Source organism: Zeus faber, assembly GCF_960531495.2.
Source record: "Zeus faber genome assembly, chromosome: 2".
Lineage (NCBI taxonomy): Eukaryota > Metazoa > Chordata > Actinopteri > Zeiformes > Zeidae > Zeus > Zeus faber.
In genome coordinates this window covers 1787036-1800000 of record NC_137189.1, presented here as the reverse complement: position 1 = coordinate 1800000, position 12965 = coordinate 1787036, and the positions used below count along the sequence as shown (strand labels likewise).

The window sequence follows — 12965 nt, the reverse complement described above, 5'->3', positions numbered from 1 at the left end:
ATCGATCAGTGCTGTTCAGCGTCTCGGTAAGTGAACTGCGTTTCCCCATGTAATCTAACAGGATATTTAACTCCACGGTTTAACATTTTTCTACTATTAATACATCAAACTCGGTTTTGAAAATACCTTAAGAGATAAAATAAAAGACAAAGGAACACGAATCTGGAAAAATCACATTTTCCTTCAAGAAAGGTTTTTTCTGCTCCTGGTGATTTTAGAAATGCGCGAGATGGCGGCTTTTTCTGTGGTGGGACACATACAATATATATATATATTTTAAAATATAACGCATTAAAATAACATTGTGGTGTGTGGATGGGATGGTTTGAGCAGCCACACCTGAAGCTCGTTGGTTGGGCTAATGAGCGGTACGTTAAAAACCCCATCCACACACACACACACACACACACACACTCAGGAGAGGACCCTTGTCATGACATGTTCCATCTGCTCCTGGCTAATTCCACCTAGCCTCCTTCCTGCAATAAATCCATGTCTACAACCCATCATCATCTGTGTCTCTGTGCCGGAGGTCCCTGGAAACGCCACTTGGATGGCGTGTGGCGGCCATAACTGCCGTATTAACTTATTGCTTATTGAGCTGCTTCGAACTTATCGATACTGTGGAATGTCATAAAAATATATTGTACATGCACAACATCTACAAAATATCACCATATATCAATGTTTTTTAACTGAAATTTTTTTTTACTATTGTTATAAATTATTTTAATAATGACATACTGTATTTTAATATAGGCCCTAATGAAAAAGGGAAGGGAGACAATCACCATTGTGAGATGGATTAAGTTCAATGAGGTCATACATTTTGCAAATAAGCATTTTATAATACTTTTTCTTTATTATACTAATATATATATATAATATATATATATATATATATGATTTCCGCTTTTATAATATAACACATTATACTCACTTTTGACCGTGTGTGTATATATTTGTTCAATTAATTAGGACAATGTTTACTTCTGTTAATATTATACTGATATCACTATATGGATTTAAGGTACTACAGAATCAAAATAGCTGCTAATTCTGCGATAAATAAATGTTTAGAACATGTTTATTACTGTCCCAAATAAATAAATAAATAAATAAATAAATAAATAGTGTGATTAAAGCAAATGCACATGAGAAAAACCGCAGACGACATTGTGGTGAAAAATGTGTCGAAGAACATAACTTTATATATAGTGTTGTATTAGTTTTTTCATCAATGATGGGAGATTTGACAGCCACAGTCATCTTGTCCTCCCTCCCACTCACCTCAAAAGCACCTGAGTAAATGTACAATAAGAAGACTAATAAAAATGATGATAATAATATTAATAATAATAATAATAATGCATGTGTAATTTCACCATGTGATTGTTATAATTGTTATTAGGATTGTAAACAATGTTTGCCATTATGTAAATGTCCTTATATTGTTTATGTTACACTTTTTCTCAATACTTGGCACAGCATCCCAGCAAAATGATGCACAAAGAACCGTTTTCTTTTCTGTTGTGCATTTAATGCGTGTCTGGTGTTTTCCGATCTGCTCAAATCTCCACGCGCAATAAATGTCTGTGCGCTTGCATTTCTGGTGTGTCCGGGGCGTCAATGCAGACTTAAATACACACTACTCCACTCCACTGCACATGCTCATCTCCCATTTCTCCAAATGAAACAAATAGAAAGTGTTGTTTTTATTATTTTATTATTATTATTATTATGTATATACTTTACTTCCAAATTGAACAAAAGGAAAAACAAGGAAGCCTGTGTGTGTGTGTGTGTGTGTGTGTGTGTGTGTGTGTGTGTGTGTGTGTGTGTGTGTGTGTGTGTGTGTGTGTGTGTGTGTGTGTGTGTGTTCAAGTCCAAGTTTAAGAGAATATGCAGTGAAATGTCATGACACCCAGTGATTACGCACAATAAGCTCTAAAAATCCTAAAGTGCGTGCGTGTGTGCACTCGCTCGCTCCACCGACCGTGCAGCCCTCTACCAACGATGCATGTATTGTTTACTTTCCCCCATGGATGATTGCAATCAGACGCAAAACAAGTACAAATTTAACCCAGCAGCAAAACTTTATGTGCGTCTTTGCGCTGGCATGTCATTAGCGCAATATCTTTTGTGAATCAGGGCGCAAAAAAAATGGTACCCAGCCACGATAAATTTATTGTGGAGGCCAATACCGACATTGCGATTAATATTCGAAAAATTGTGCAGCCCAAACAGTATGTTCTGTTCCAAAACATGTATATTTTTTTCATTAAATAAATGGAAGATTATCCCGTAAACTCGAGTTGCTTTCAGCTTTGAACCACTGCTCCTCCCAGTGGACAGAAAAAGCATTGCAGCTTCTTTTCCACAGATGTCGCTTGGAGGCGTTCCCAGGCACTGGTGCGTCCATTCAACGTCATCAAGGGGGATATAATTACAGGCAAGATCCCAGGAATGTCCCTGCCGGGACCCTCCTGGGATCGGCCATGGACCAGCCATGGATCTGCCTGGTCTCTGCCATGGTCCAGCTGCCCTCTTTATGTGCCTCCCACTGTACTGGGTCTCCGCCTGTCACACTTCCAATTATTCTGCATACCCGCAATGAGGGACCTAAGGTACGCAAACCAAGTTTGTCTGCCACCAAGGGGCCCTCCCTCACATCGTCCAACATCTTCTGCAACAGTGGGAGGGGAGGGGATGCATACAAATGAGCCCCAGGCCAGTGGTGAGCCAGGGCATCGTGGGGTGATCATCCCTCCGAATGGAGTCTCATAGAGGACAAGAAGCCGTGTCTTGTGAAGTGAACAGATCTACTTCTGCTCGGCCCAATCAACGGCAGATGATGTCCGTGACCAGCGGATGAATGCGCCGGTCGCCAATGCGGCCAATGCTTTCAGCCGCCCCCCTCGATAGTATCTCGTTATCTGTTGCCGGTCCTGATTGTGATATGGTGACAGAACTGGGACCACCTGAAGGGTGGCGAGGGAGCCAACACCACCCTGACAATTGATATAAGCATGTTACGGTGTTGTCAGAACATATTAGGACGTGGCGTCCCCTCACCCCGAGTGGGACTGTGGCTGAGGCAGCCACCGCCATCAAGCCCAGCAAGACCATAATGCGACGTGCCCTGGCGACCTTGCACAGGGACAGCTGCAGCGACCACAGCCAGCCACCTTGTTGGAGTGAGTCGTACACACATGGCCGATGAGTCCAGATTGAGTACGTACACAGTGCAGAGGGCTGGAACGCTCTTTTTCCACCAGAAAACCCAGGCTGCAGAGATAGTCGAGCAGCACCCCCGTGTGGGAGTGTGCAAACTTCCTCAACCCCGCTTATCAGGAGATCATCCAGATATGACCGAACCTTTATAACCTTTATAACAGACAATAACTCTGTCCTGTGGACGACCTGTAGGGTGACAAGCACAGTTTTTGGTTGTACAGAACCGCCACCAATCCCCCTCTTTGGTAAACTATTTTTCCATGTTTGGGTCTATAAACAACTAATTAATACTCCAAGAGGGGGGAGAATAATATACTGGCGCGCCAGCTACGGGGCCATGACCCAAACCCGCAACCCGCACCCCTGCCCCCAACCTGAGCCCCAAGCCTGCAACCAACACACAGACCCCAGCCACAAGCACCCCCAGTAGCACCACCCCCCACCCCGGAGGCAGGGCAGCTCAATACAGGAACAAGAGCATGTGCCACCACCCGGCCCCCCTTACACTTTTGTGGGGCCTTGGGACCCCCCCGTGACCAAAGGATCAAGCGCCATGGACGCCCCCACATCCGCTGGGCACCCACTCCCAACCATAGAGCCCCAGTAAGACCAGGGTGACCCCCACATGCCCCAAAAGTCAGCGGTAAAAGTAGCCAATAGTTCATTAAATGAATCAACCAAAAAAGTGTTGCAAAAAGCTTCCACAGGTTGATATCGGTGGAATCAGGCAGGGGTCTCCGTGGACTAAGATGTTTGGGGATGACATTGTGATCAGTAGTGAGAGTAGGGAGCAGGTTGAGGAGAGCCAGGAGAAGTGGAGGCATGCATTAGAGTGAAGGGGAATGAAAGTCAGCAGGAGTAAGACAGAATACATGTGCCTGATGTATTCTGTGTGATTCTCCACCTCAGAGGTCTGCGACATCCTGAGCAGGGTGAATGCTCGGAAAGCTGCTGGCCCTGATGGAGTCCCCGGACGTGTGCTGCGAGCCTGCGCAGAGCAGTTGGCTGGTATCTTCACTGACATCTTCAACATGTCACTAGCCCAATCAACAGCCCCCCACAGTTTTAAATCTGCCACCATTGTTCTGGTGCCTAAACATTCTACAGCAAAGGAACTGAACGATTTCCACCTTGTTGCACTGACACCTATCATTGCAAAATGTTTTGAGAGGCTGGTCCTCTCACATCTGAAATCTGGATCCAATTTGCCTACCGACACAACCGATCAACATAGGATGCTATTTCCACAGTGCTCCATCTAGCACTCACCCACCTGGATAGCCCCAAAACATATGTTAGAATGCTGTTTATTGACTTTAGTTCTGCATTCAACACTGATCCCCTCCAAGCTGATCTCCAAGCTCAGCCAGCTTGGCATCAGCAACTCACTCTGCAACTGGATTATGGACTTCCTTACTAACAGACCCCAGGCGTCTCTCCTCCTCCACGATCACCCTGAACACTGGCGTGCTGCAGGGTTGTGTGTTGAGCCCTCTGCTCTACTCTCTCTTCACTAACGACTGCGCCTCTGTTTATGGCTCCAATGCCATAATGAAGTTTGCAGATGACACCACTGTGGTGGGCCTGATCAGGGATGAGGTTCAACATCTAATTACGTGGTGTAAAAACAATAACCCGGAACTCAACATCAAGAAGACCAAGGAGATCATTGTGGACTTCAGGAGAACCAGGAGCAGGGCACACACCCCCTCCATATCAGGGGTGCTGAGGTGGAGCGTGTGTCTAGCTTTAAGTTCTTGGGGTGAAGAAGGCGCATCAGCGCCTTCACTTACGGACCCTTAAGAAAGCACAGCTTTGTCCTAGGATTCTATCGGACTTCTGCCGCTGTACCACTGAGAGCATACTTACAAACTGCATCTCTGTCTGGTACGATAACTGCAACGTTGCCGACCGCAAGGCACTACAAAGAGTAGTGAACTCTTCCCAGAGGACTATTGGCTGTATACCCCCCCCCCATCCGCAACACATACCATGACCGCTGCTTAAACAAAGCCAAATCCACAAGGATGACACCCACCCTAACCATGGACTTCACCCTTCTCCCATCTGGCAAGCGATACAGATGCCTGCGCTCCCACACCAACAGGCTCAAGTACAGCTTCTTTCCAGAGGCTGTAACACTGTTGAATAAACCCCCACCCACCCCTCTAGCACTGGACTTTTAAATGGTTACCTGCTTACCTATTGTTACCTGCTTACCTGTTGCATCTCACTTTCTGCAATGTTCACCTGTTTACATTTACTGCCTTGCACTCTATAACTGTTTTCACTCACTACTGCACTGTTTCATCAATTACCCTTGCACTTCTATCACCGAAAAAACTGCACAAACTACTTTTTTAACTTAACTTTTTTTTTTATATTCCATAACCTGACCAAAACCTGCACAATATACACAGATATACTACATATATATATATATATATATATATATATATATATATATATATATATATATATATATATACACACACATACTGTATATCGTAGCGGCTCCAAGCAGTAGAAAGCGCCCTGAAGCCACCCCTCAGTCCTGCAGCCATATAGACACTCCATGACCGGCAGGAAAGCCCTGAGCAGCATGTCCTGCAGCCACAGAAGACCGCTCAGCCCCCAGAGAAGCCAGGAGCCCCCTGAGCAACACCCAGGCATGGCCCAGAGGAGCAATAACCAGTCCCAGAGAGTATGAGGAGCACCTCTGAGGCGTACACATACAACCCACCCCCATGTACAGGCATAAGATGCAGGCGCAGAACCTAAACCGCGGACGTCAGGGACGGACCACAGGCCCAGAGCCAAGTCCCACAACAGTAGACAGACAGACAGAAACCCCATGAGTTCCCTGCGCACCAAGACTGCCAGAGACCAGATACCAGGGAAGCCAGGTGCGACGAGTGGAGTCTGCCTTTATGGTCTCTGAAGGAGACCACATTTGGAGCCCAAAGGGCCTCATGATGGGTGACGGAGTGGCCCAGTCGCAGCCTGTCAAGGCCAAATTGAGTTCAGTATTCAGTGTAGCTTTCTGGAGTCAGCTTAAGGGATAGTAAGAAATTGAGTTTTAAATTAAGTTAAACTAATGAGATATTCCAAAGCTAGTTAATAGCAGGGATTCCCCAAGTTTAGTGCAAGCCTGGCGTATTTTTTTTTATGTATATTAAGATTGTTTTTTAAACTTCAGTTAAAGTGGGGCAGCTCGGTTGGAAACATAGCCGCATATTTGTTAGGGTCGCCATGGTGAGGAATTTTTCCCACCAGTTAATAAGCTCATGACAACACCCGTGTTACTAGTAACACGGACATTTTACAAGAAAATATATTTGTCGATGACGCTCTATCTGTAGACTCAACTGCGCATGTTTGCTGAGCAAAAGAAGCCGCTTTCTCTGGAATATTGCACTTAATGGCTTAAATAAAAACTATCGATTGATAAAAAAGTTTTTTTTATATTTATTAATTGCATGAAGGTTATTTGGTGCTTGTAGCGAGGAAGCAGATGGAGGTTTTGGACATGGTGGTCTCGCACGGCACATTTGGTCCGGTGATACTGGTTTCTTATTGGAATTAAATTGAGTTACTGGGGACAAATCTCATCATATTTTTTCATGTTTAAAGGAGAAGGTATCATGCGTGCCTAATATTGCACTTTAATTTAACAAATGAGTATTAAATATTTTAAGATTTCATTTAAACATTGAACATCTTAAATGTTGTATTTATTTAGGAAGATTTATTAATGAACACAAAGTTTTGTCTCCGATCCGAAAAATGATCTGGTCCGTGACTCAAAACAGTGATATGATCCGAACCATGTTTTGTGATCCGTTGCACCCCTAGAGCTAAAACAACAAGCCCGATCCAAGGGGACCCCATCTCGCAACTTAGATGACTTAAATGATCTGCTGCTAATGTCTTAGTGCCGGATACCACAGGACACCTTCAGAGGTGTTGTGAGTCTATGCCTTGACTGGTCAGAGCTGTTTTGGCAGCACGAGGGGGAGCTACACAATATTAGTGGTTATTAGTGGTGGTTTTAATGTTGTGTCTGTCATTGTATAGTACAACAGTCATGTAGTGTCATACTAGTGAACAAAAGAATATGACAATAGAAACTTTATTGATCCCAAAAGAATAATGACGCCAGTGAACAATTCCAAAGTACAACAAAGGATAAAAGCAACAATAATTCCAGTAAAAGTAGTAAAATAAAAACGTAGCAATAGTAAAATAAATAAAAACCAAACATGTGCAAACAAAAAGGACTTTTTGGGGGATATTATTCGGTCAGGACACAACACAACAGAATGCTCTTTCTCTTCCCGTTGCGTGTATGACGTCATATTTGGGCCGACGTGGAAAAGGGGCAATAGGCAAACTCTCCTCTTCTCTATTCTCTCTTCTCTTCTCCTGAGGTAGTCTAGTCAGGAACTAGGAGCCCAGAAAATGCAAAACCATCCTGTTTGTCATCTCTCTTCTGTGCTGGCAGGCCCAGGGAACAACGCACCAGCCAGTCTGGCCCATTCCCAGTCCAGAGCCATGATTGCAGTGGCCGCCCGACACAGGGACACCAGTCACAACGCACTGTACTATGAAGAGGCAGAGCATGAGCGGCGCGTTCGCAAGCGCAAAGCCCGGTGAGACACTCGCACCTTTTACGGAGTTCCTTCAAGTGTTGACAGGGATGAAAGAGGGTTGCAACCTTCAAAGAAAACTATCTTTTTAACCTAATTCATTTTTTTTTTCACCACCGGTAGTGAACAGGAGTGATCGGTTCTTCATTCTTCAACCACAATTGTCCTGTCGCATGGTGGGTGGGGCAATCAAACTGTTTAGGTAAAAAAATTCTGGCTGATGACCATTGTGTTGTCTGCTGTCTCCATTCAAAGTTAAAAAATCTCCCCAACTTTAGGAATCAGGCCCATACAGCGTTGAATATTATGATCATGGCGCTCAAGAAGAATCCCAATACGCATGCTTCTAATGTTCTTCTATGGTGTTTGACATCAACTTTTATGAGATATTATCACCCTCTGCTGGCTTGGAATGCTTACGTGAGCGTTTTTAAATTGTTTTTGCCTTCTGGTGTGGACAAAGATTTTTTTTTTTTACGGAAGGGGAAGAATTGTTTTCAGGAAAATCTAGAAGAAGGCCTAAAAGAAGAAAGGGTTTACAAAACAAACTTTTCCTCCTAAAGACCTGACTTAATTTGGCACAAAGCTCTTATATTTTCCCTATTCCAGACTGGTGGTGGCGGTAGAGGAGGCCTTCACCCACATCAAGCGCATGCAGGAGGAGGGGCAGAAGAAGTCCCAGGGCGATGTGATGGACCACCGTGAGGCGGCGCAGGCCATCTTCCCGTCCATGGCGCGGGCCCTGCAGAAGTACCTGAGGACCACCAAGCAGCAACACTGCCACAGCATGGAGAGCATCCAGCAGCACCTGGCCTTCTGCATCACCAACAACATGACACCAAAGGTCTTTTATTGTTTTGCTGTCGGAATATGTTGTTTGTAGTTGGTATCACCTTTGAATAATAATGACAACATTCAGAAGAGTCACAGTTAGATTTGAAAAAAGTACCTTGAAAATGGTAATTTATAAGAACATATTTGATATTTATCCCTTCCTAATTTTGCTGCTCACTTTTTAATGTAACAATGTATTTCCATTATGTATGTGCTACTCTAATAACTGTCACCATTGTTTTGGTGTCGTCTGCCTTTCCTGGCAACAATGCAAAGATGGGGAGAAGGCACAAATTGTGAAAGTTGTTATGAATGTGATTAATTTTTGCTGAACCAACCTAGTAAGTACAATCAGGAAAATAAATCGACCAGAAGACCTCACATGTTGTGAAAGAGAGTTAGAGACAAGATGAGGGTAAACCCGGAAGTGGAAACAAAAATGTTGCAATTTCAAATGTAATTCTGTGCCTTGTAGTTGAATCCAACCAACACAGAAGATGCCACTTTAATGGAATATATCTATGTGTGTATGTGTATGCAGTGGCAATATTGGATGGAAGGGATAAATGTAAGTCTAATATCTGTCAATAACTCCCACTGCAGAATCATATTTCAGAGCCTCTACATGTTACAGCAGTATGGCCCATTATGCTCTTTGGTTTTGGTACAAAATGGTCTTTTACGTGTACTGAGCCACCTGTGTGTCTGAAAGTGATCAGCTAACTGGATTTCTGAAAAGGAGAACTGCTCAACTAAGTGGAGAATTAAACCTTGATGTAATGATCATGTGTCCTCCACAACATTGAATACAATCCACATCCTGTACACATGTGTTTCCTACCAGTTTGTTATAGGGATTCAACGTTACAGTGGGCCCACTATTCGGTATGTATCACAGTTTTTGGGCCACAATAACTGTACTGTTTGGATATCTTTATATTTAAGAGGGGAAAAAAAAAGTTAAAAGGTGTAAAAAACGTTTTTATAATAGCCATAAACTAGTGAAATGCTCTGTGTATGACTGTGGGGGGGGGTTCAAGTTCATTGGTGGGTTGTTATCATTTGAATAAGTTTATCTGATTGCAGGGGGGTGTCTAGGATAGTAGGTAATTGGCCCAAGAGTGGGGCGAACGCCTGGTGCGAGTGGAAGGTAGTTTCTGAAGAGAAATTCATCTTTCTTTCTTTCATATGACATCATATGTCCAGTTCACTATCATGTAGCCATTTCATCGTCGCCAGGTCCAGTTCGAAGAGGCCAGCTTCAGATGGTAGACTTTGGTAGTCGCATCCATTGATAATGTGGTCACGCTGTTTGCTCAGGTTCCCCACATTCGCAGGCAGCACTGTCAGAGAGATCCCTCAGAGACTCAAATTCATAATTTAAAGGGACACGACCATCTCTGGTTGTTATTTTCCGACTGGACACCTTGATTGATTGCACTCTTTACAAAAACTTTCCTGTGTAGTTTTATCTTCTTTATTAAAAAGGCTCACATAGCCGTGCACAGTTAAAAACAAAATAGACCTCCCACAAAAACAGAAATGCTGCACAGCTAACGTGGCCAGTGGAGCTCCAACAGTGGATTCGAATGGAAGCGTGCACTTACGGCATGTTGAGCCGTGCCCATTCGCTGCGGCAACGCGTCTGGTGGACTTCTACCACGATATGGTAATACCGCAGCTCATGTGTGCATATTAGACCGTAGGGGGCGTACTGAACGGTTCGATAACATACCATGTACTGTTGCATTTCTAGTTTGTTGTGTCTCTGTAGAGCTGGAAACTTCCACTAGCTGACAAGAGATAAACACTTCCCAATGTGAATTAAAATGCATTCCTACTTTTTCTGGTGAAATGTTTTATAAAACAAGAAACAGGATTTTTGATTATGTAGGCCGCCTCATCCATATTGATGCTAATGTTAGTGACCTTATTCTAAATTCTGCCGTTTTTCTTCCACTTCCACACTTTTTCTTTTCCTGTGTTCATCTTTAGTGATCTAATCGCAAAAGATTAATTCATTGTGAATGAATCGAAAAGACTCATGAGCCGGAGTCACACCATCAAACTGCAGCCAGACAGAGTCAAAACGCTCAACTCCCGTTAAGAGCCAATTCAGAGCCAAACTTTCCATAGTTTATCTAACCAATGGAGCGAATGTTTTGAAATTAGGGAGCTAAAATGTTTTAGCCCCAATGCAAGATGGGGCAGGGGGCATGTCATTTTTGCAATTTATGCAACACACGACACTGTGATAGGCTGATATGCAGAGCTTGGGGCTAGTGAGGAATTAGACACTTCAGTGCCATTACATGATCAGACCCTGTGGTTTTATTTTTTTTCCCCAAGCTTTTTCACCAAAATAATCTGTTCCAAGGAGGTTATTGACATGGAATATCAGGATCTGTGCTCTACAAGGGAATTTATTTGAATCTTATTTTCTCATCTTTTCTCAAAAATATGGGGAGGGCTTTGCCCTGTTAGCCCATTGATACTAGTTGCCGTGTGTATATGCATATGTGTTTTTCCGGTGTGTCTTTGTCCCTGTGCTAGCTTGCATACACTCAGGTCATTTATTTTCACCACATCCTCCCACACCAGGCATTCCTGGAAAGCTACCTGACCCCGGGGCCCACCCTACAGTACAGCAGGGACTGCTGGCTGGCTCGGCAGTGGACTCTGACCAGTGAAGCATCAGTCACCAGCGGCCTCAAGCACGGCACCGTCCTCCTGCTCAAGTGCTTAGACTTCAGCCTGGTGGTGACAACCAAGAGGATCCCCTACATCCAGATCTCCGAGGAGTACGTCGACCCAAAGTCACACAAGTTTGTCCTGCGGCAACAGTCAGAAACTTCCGTGTAGAACATTTTTTGGATTCATTTTTTTTGTCTCTTTTTCTCAAATGTTTTTATTTCTGCTTTGCAGTTTTTCCCCAATTGTTTTTATATAATATATATAACACACACTTGAATATATTGTGCTTTCTGTCATACATGATTTTGTGGAAAGAAAAATTGGCAGAATTGCACACGGCAGACACAGAAAATGTATTGTGCACTTTTGAGTGTTTGGTGTGCAGATGCATCTGCATGTGCGGTCAGTCTCATTTTTTGGTTTCACTTTGTGTCAACATAATTGGCTCTTTTTCTTTCCGCCGCTGCCAAGTGAGACGGAAACGACAAACAGACAGACAGGGCTGACATCCAATTCTTTGTTTTCTTTTTTTTCTTTGGGAGTTTCCATCGTGGCTGCTCCTTTATTCTAAGAGGGAAAATGAGGGAGACGATGAAAGACTAAAGATTGTTTCTGTGATTTGTATAACTTTTTAAAGTTGGGTTGTGTTATTTTTGTTTTTCAAGTTTGAAGGGCGGAGAGAAACATCTTGGCGCTTCTCGATAAAGTGCAACCAACCAGCCTCCCCTGTTCACTCCATCCGTGCCTGCTGATATATAAATGCCAAATATATCCATTACCTGGAGAAAAAAAACCAACTTGAGTTTGGAATCAGAAATTGCATTCAACGCACATATTTATAACATCTTGGATGCCAATGCAAAATAATTATGTCTTATATCAGTTCAAACCCCCTTCTCCTGCCACTTTTTACTGTTACAAGGTTGGCCGCCTTACCGCACACTTAAAAGGAAAGGGCCTGGCAGGGGGGTTAGACTACAGTGCACGACAACTACTGACTACTGATATCTATATTATACATATTCCCCAGCACAACTACAAAAAAATGGTTGTTACGTGGACAATCTAAATATCAGTATATTGTAGGGATGTCACGATTCTCTAAATCCACGATCCGATTTGACTTTCGATGTTAAGGATTTGATTTTGAATTTAAACATATTTTTTTCAGCACTGATGGCCAAGCCATTGTATGTCTATAGAGTTTTGATTTGTAAAGAAAAACACTTTCTTAATAATTAACTTTTATTTGAATATTCAAAATTATGATAACCTAACACGTCTAAACACAACCCACCTAAGACACCGCACCGACGCACACCACTACCGGGAATATTTCTCTCTAATTTGTGTTTACTGTGCAAAAACTGGATGAACTTATATTGAACTTTATTGTTTTTTTGTAACAATTGGAAAACAATTTCGTTCTTGCAGCCCTAGTGCCAGGTGGGAGGGTGCAGTGTGTGCAGCTCTACCAACTCCAAGCCGGTTTCAGAGCCGCAGTCGACTCTGCGGAGGGCCCCGCACCCCCCAGCACATGCTGCATTTGTT

General features: G+C 43.4%; 1 protein-coding gene across 1 annotated transcript in view; it reads left to right on the top strand.

Moving 5' to 3' along the window:
- Nucleotides 1-11646, top strand: part of LOC307247881 (vang-like protein 1) — a 129278-nt gene extending 117632 nt beyond the window's left edge. Inside the window, exons 7-9 of the mRNA XM_080024018.1 lie at nucleotides 7742-7889; nucleotides 8496-8730; nucleotides 11322-11646. Coding sequence (XP_079880144.1) covers nucleotides 7742-7889; nucleotides 8496-8730; nucleotides 11322-11582 — 644 coding nt within the window. The 3' untranslated portion in view covers nucleotides 11583-11646. The remainder of the gene's footprint in view (nucleotides 1-7741; nucleotides 7890-8495; nucleotides 8731-11321) is intronic.
- The last annotated feature ends 1319 nt before the right edge of the window (nucleotides 11647-12965 follow it).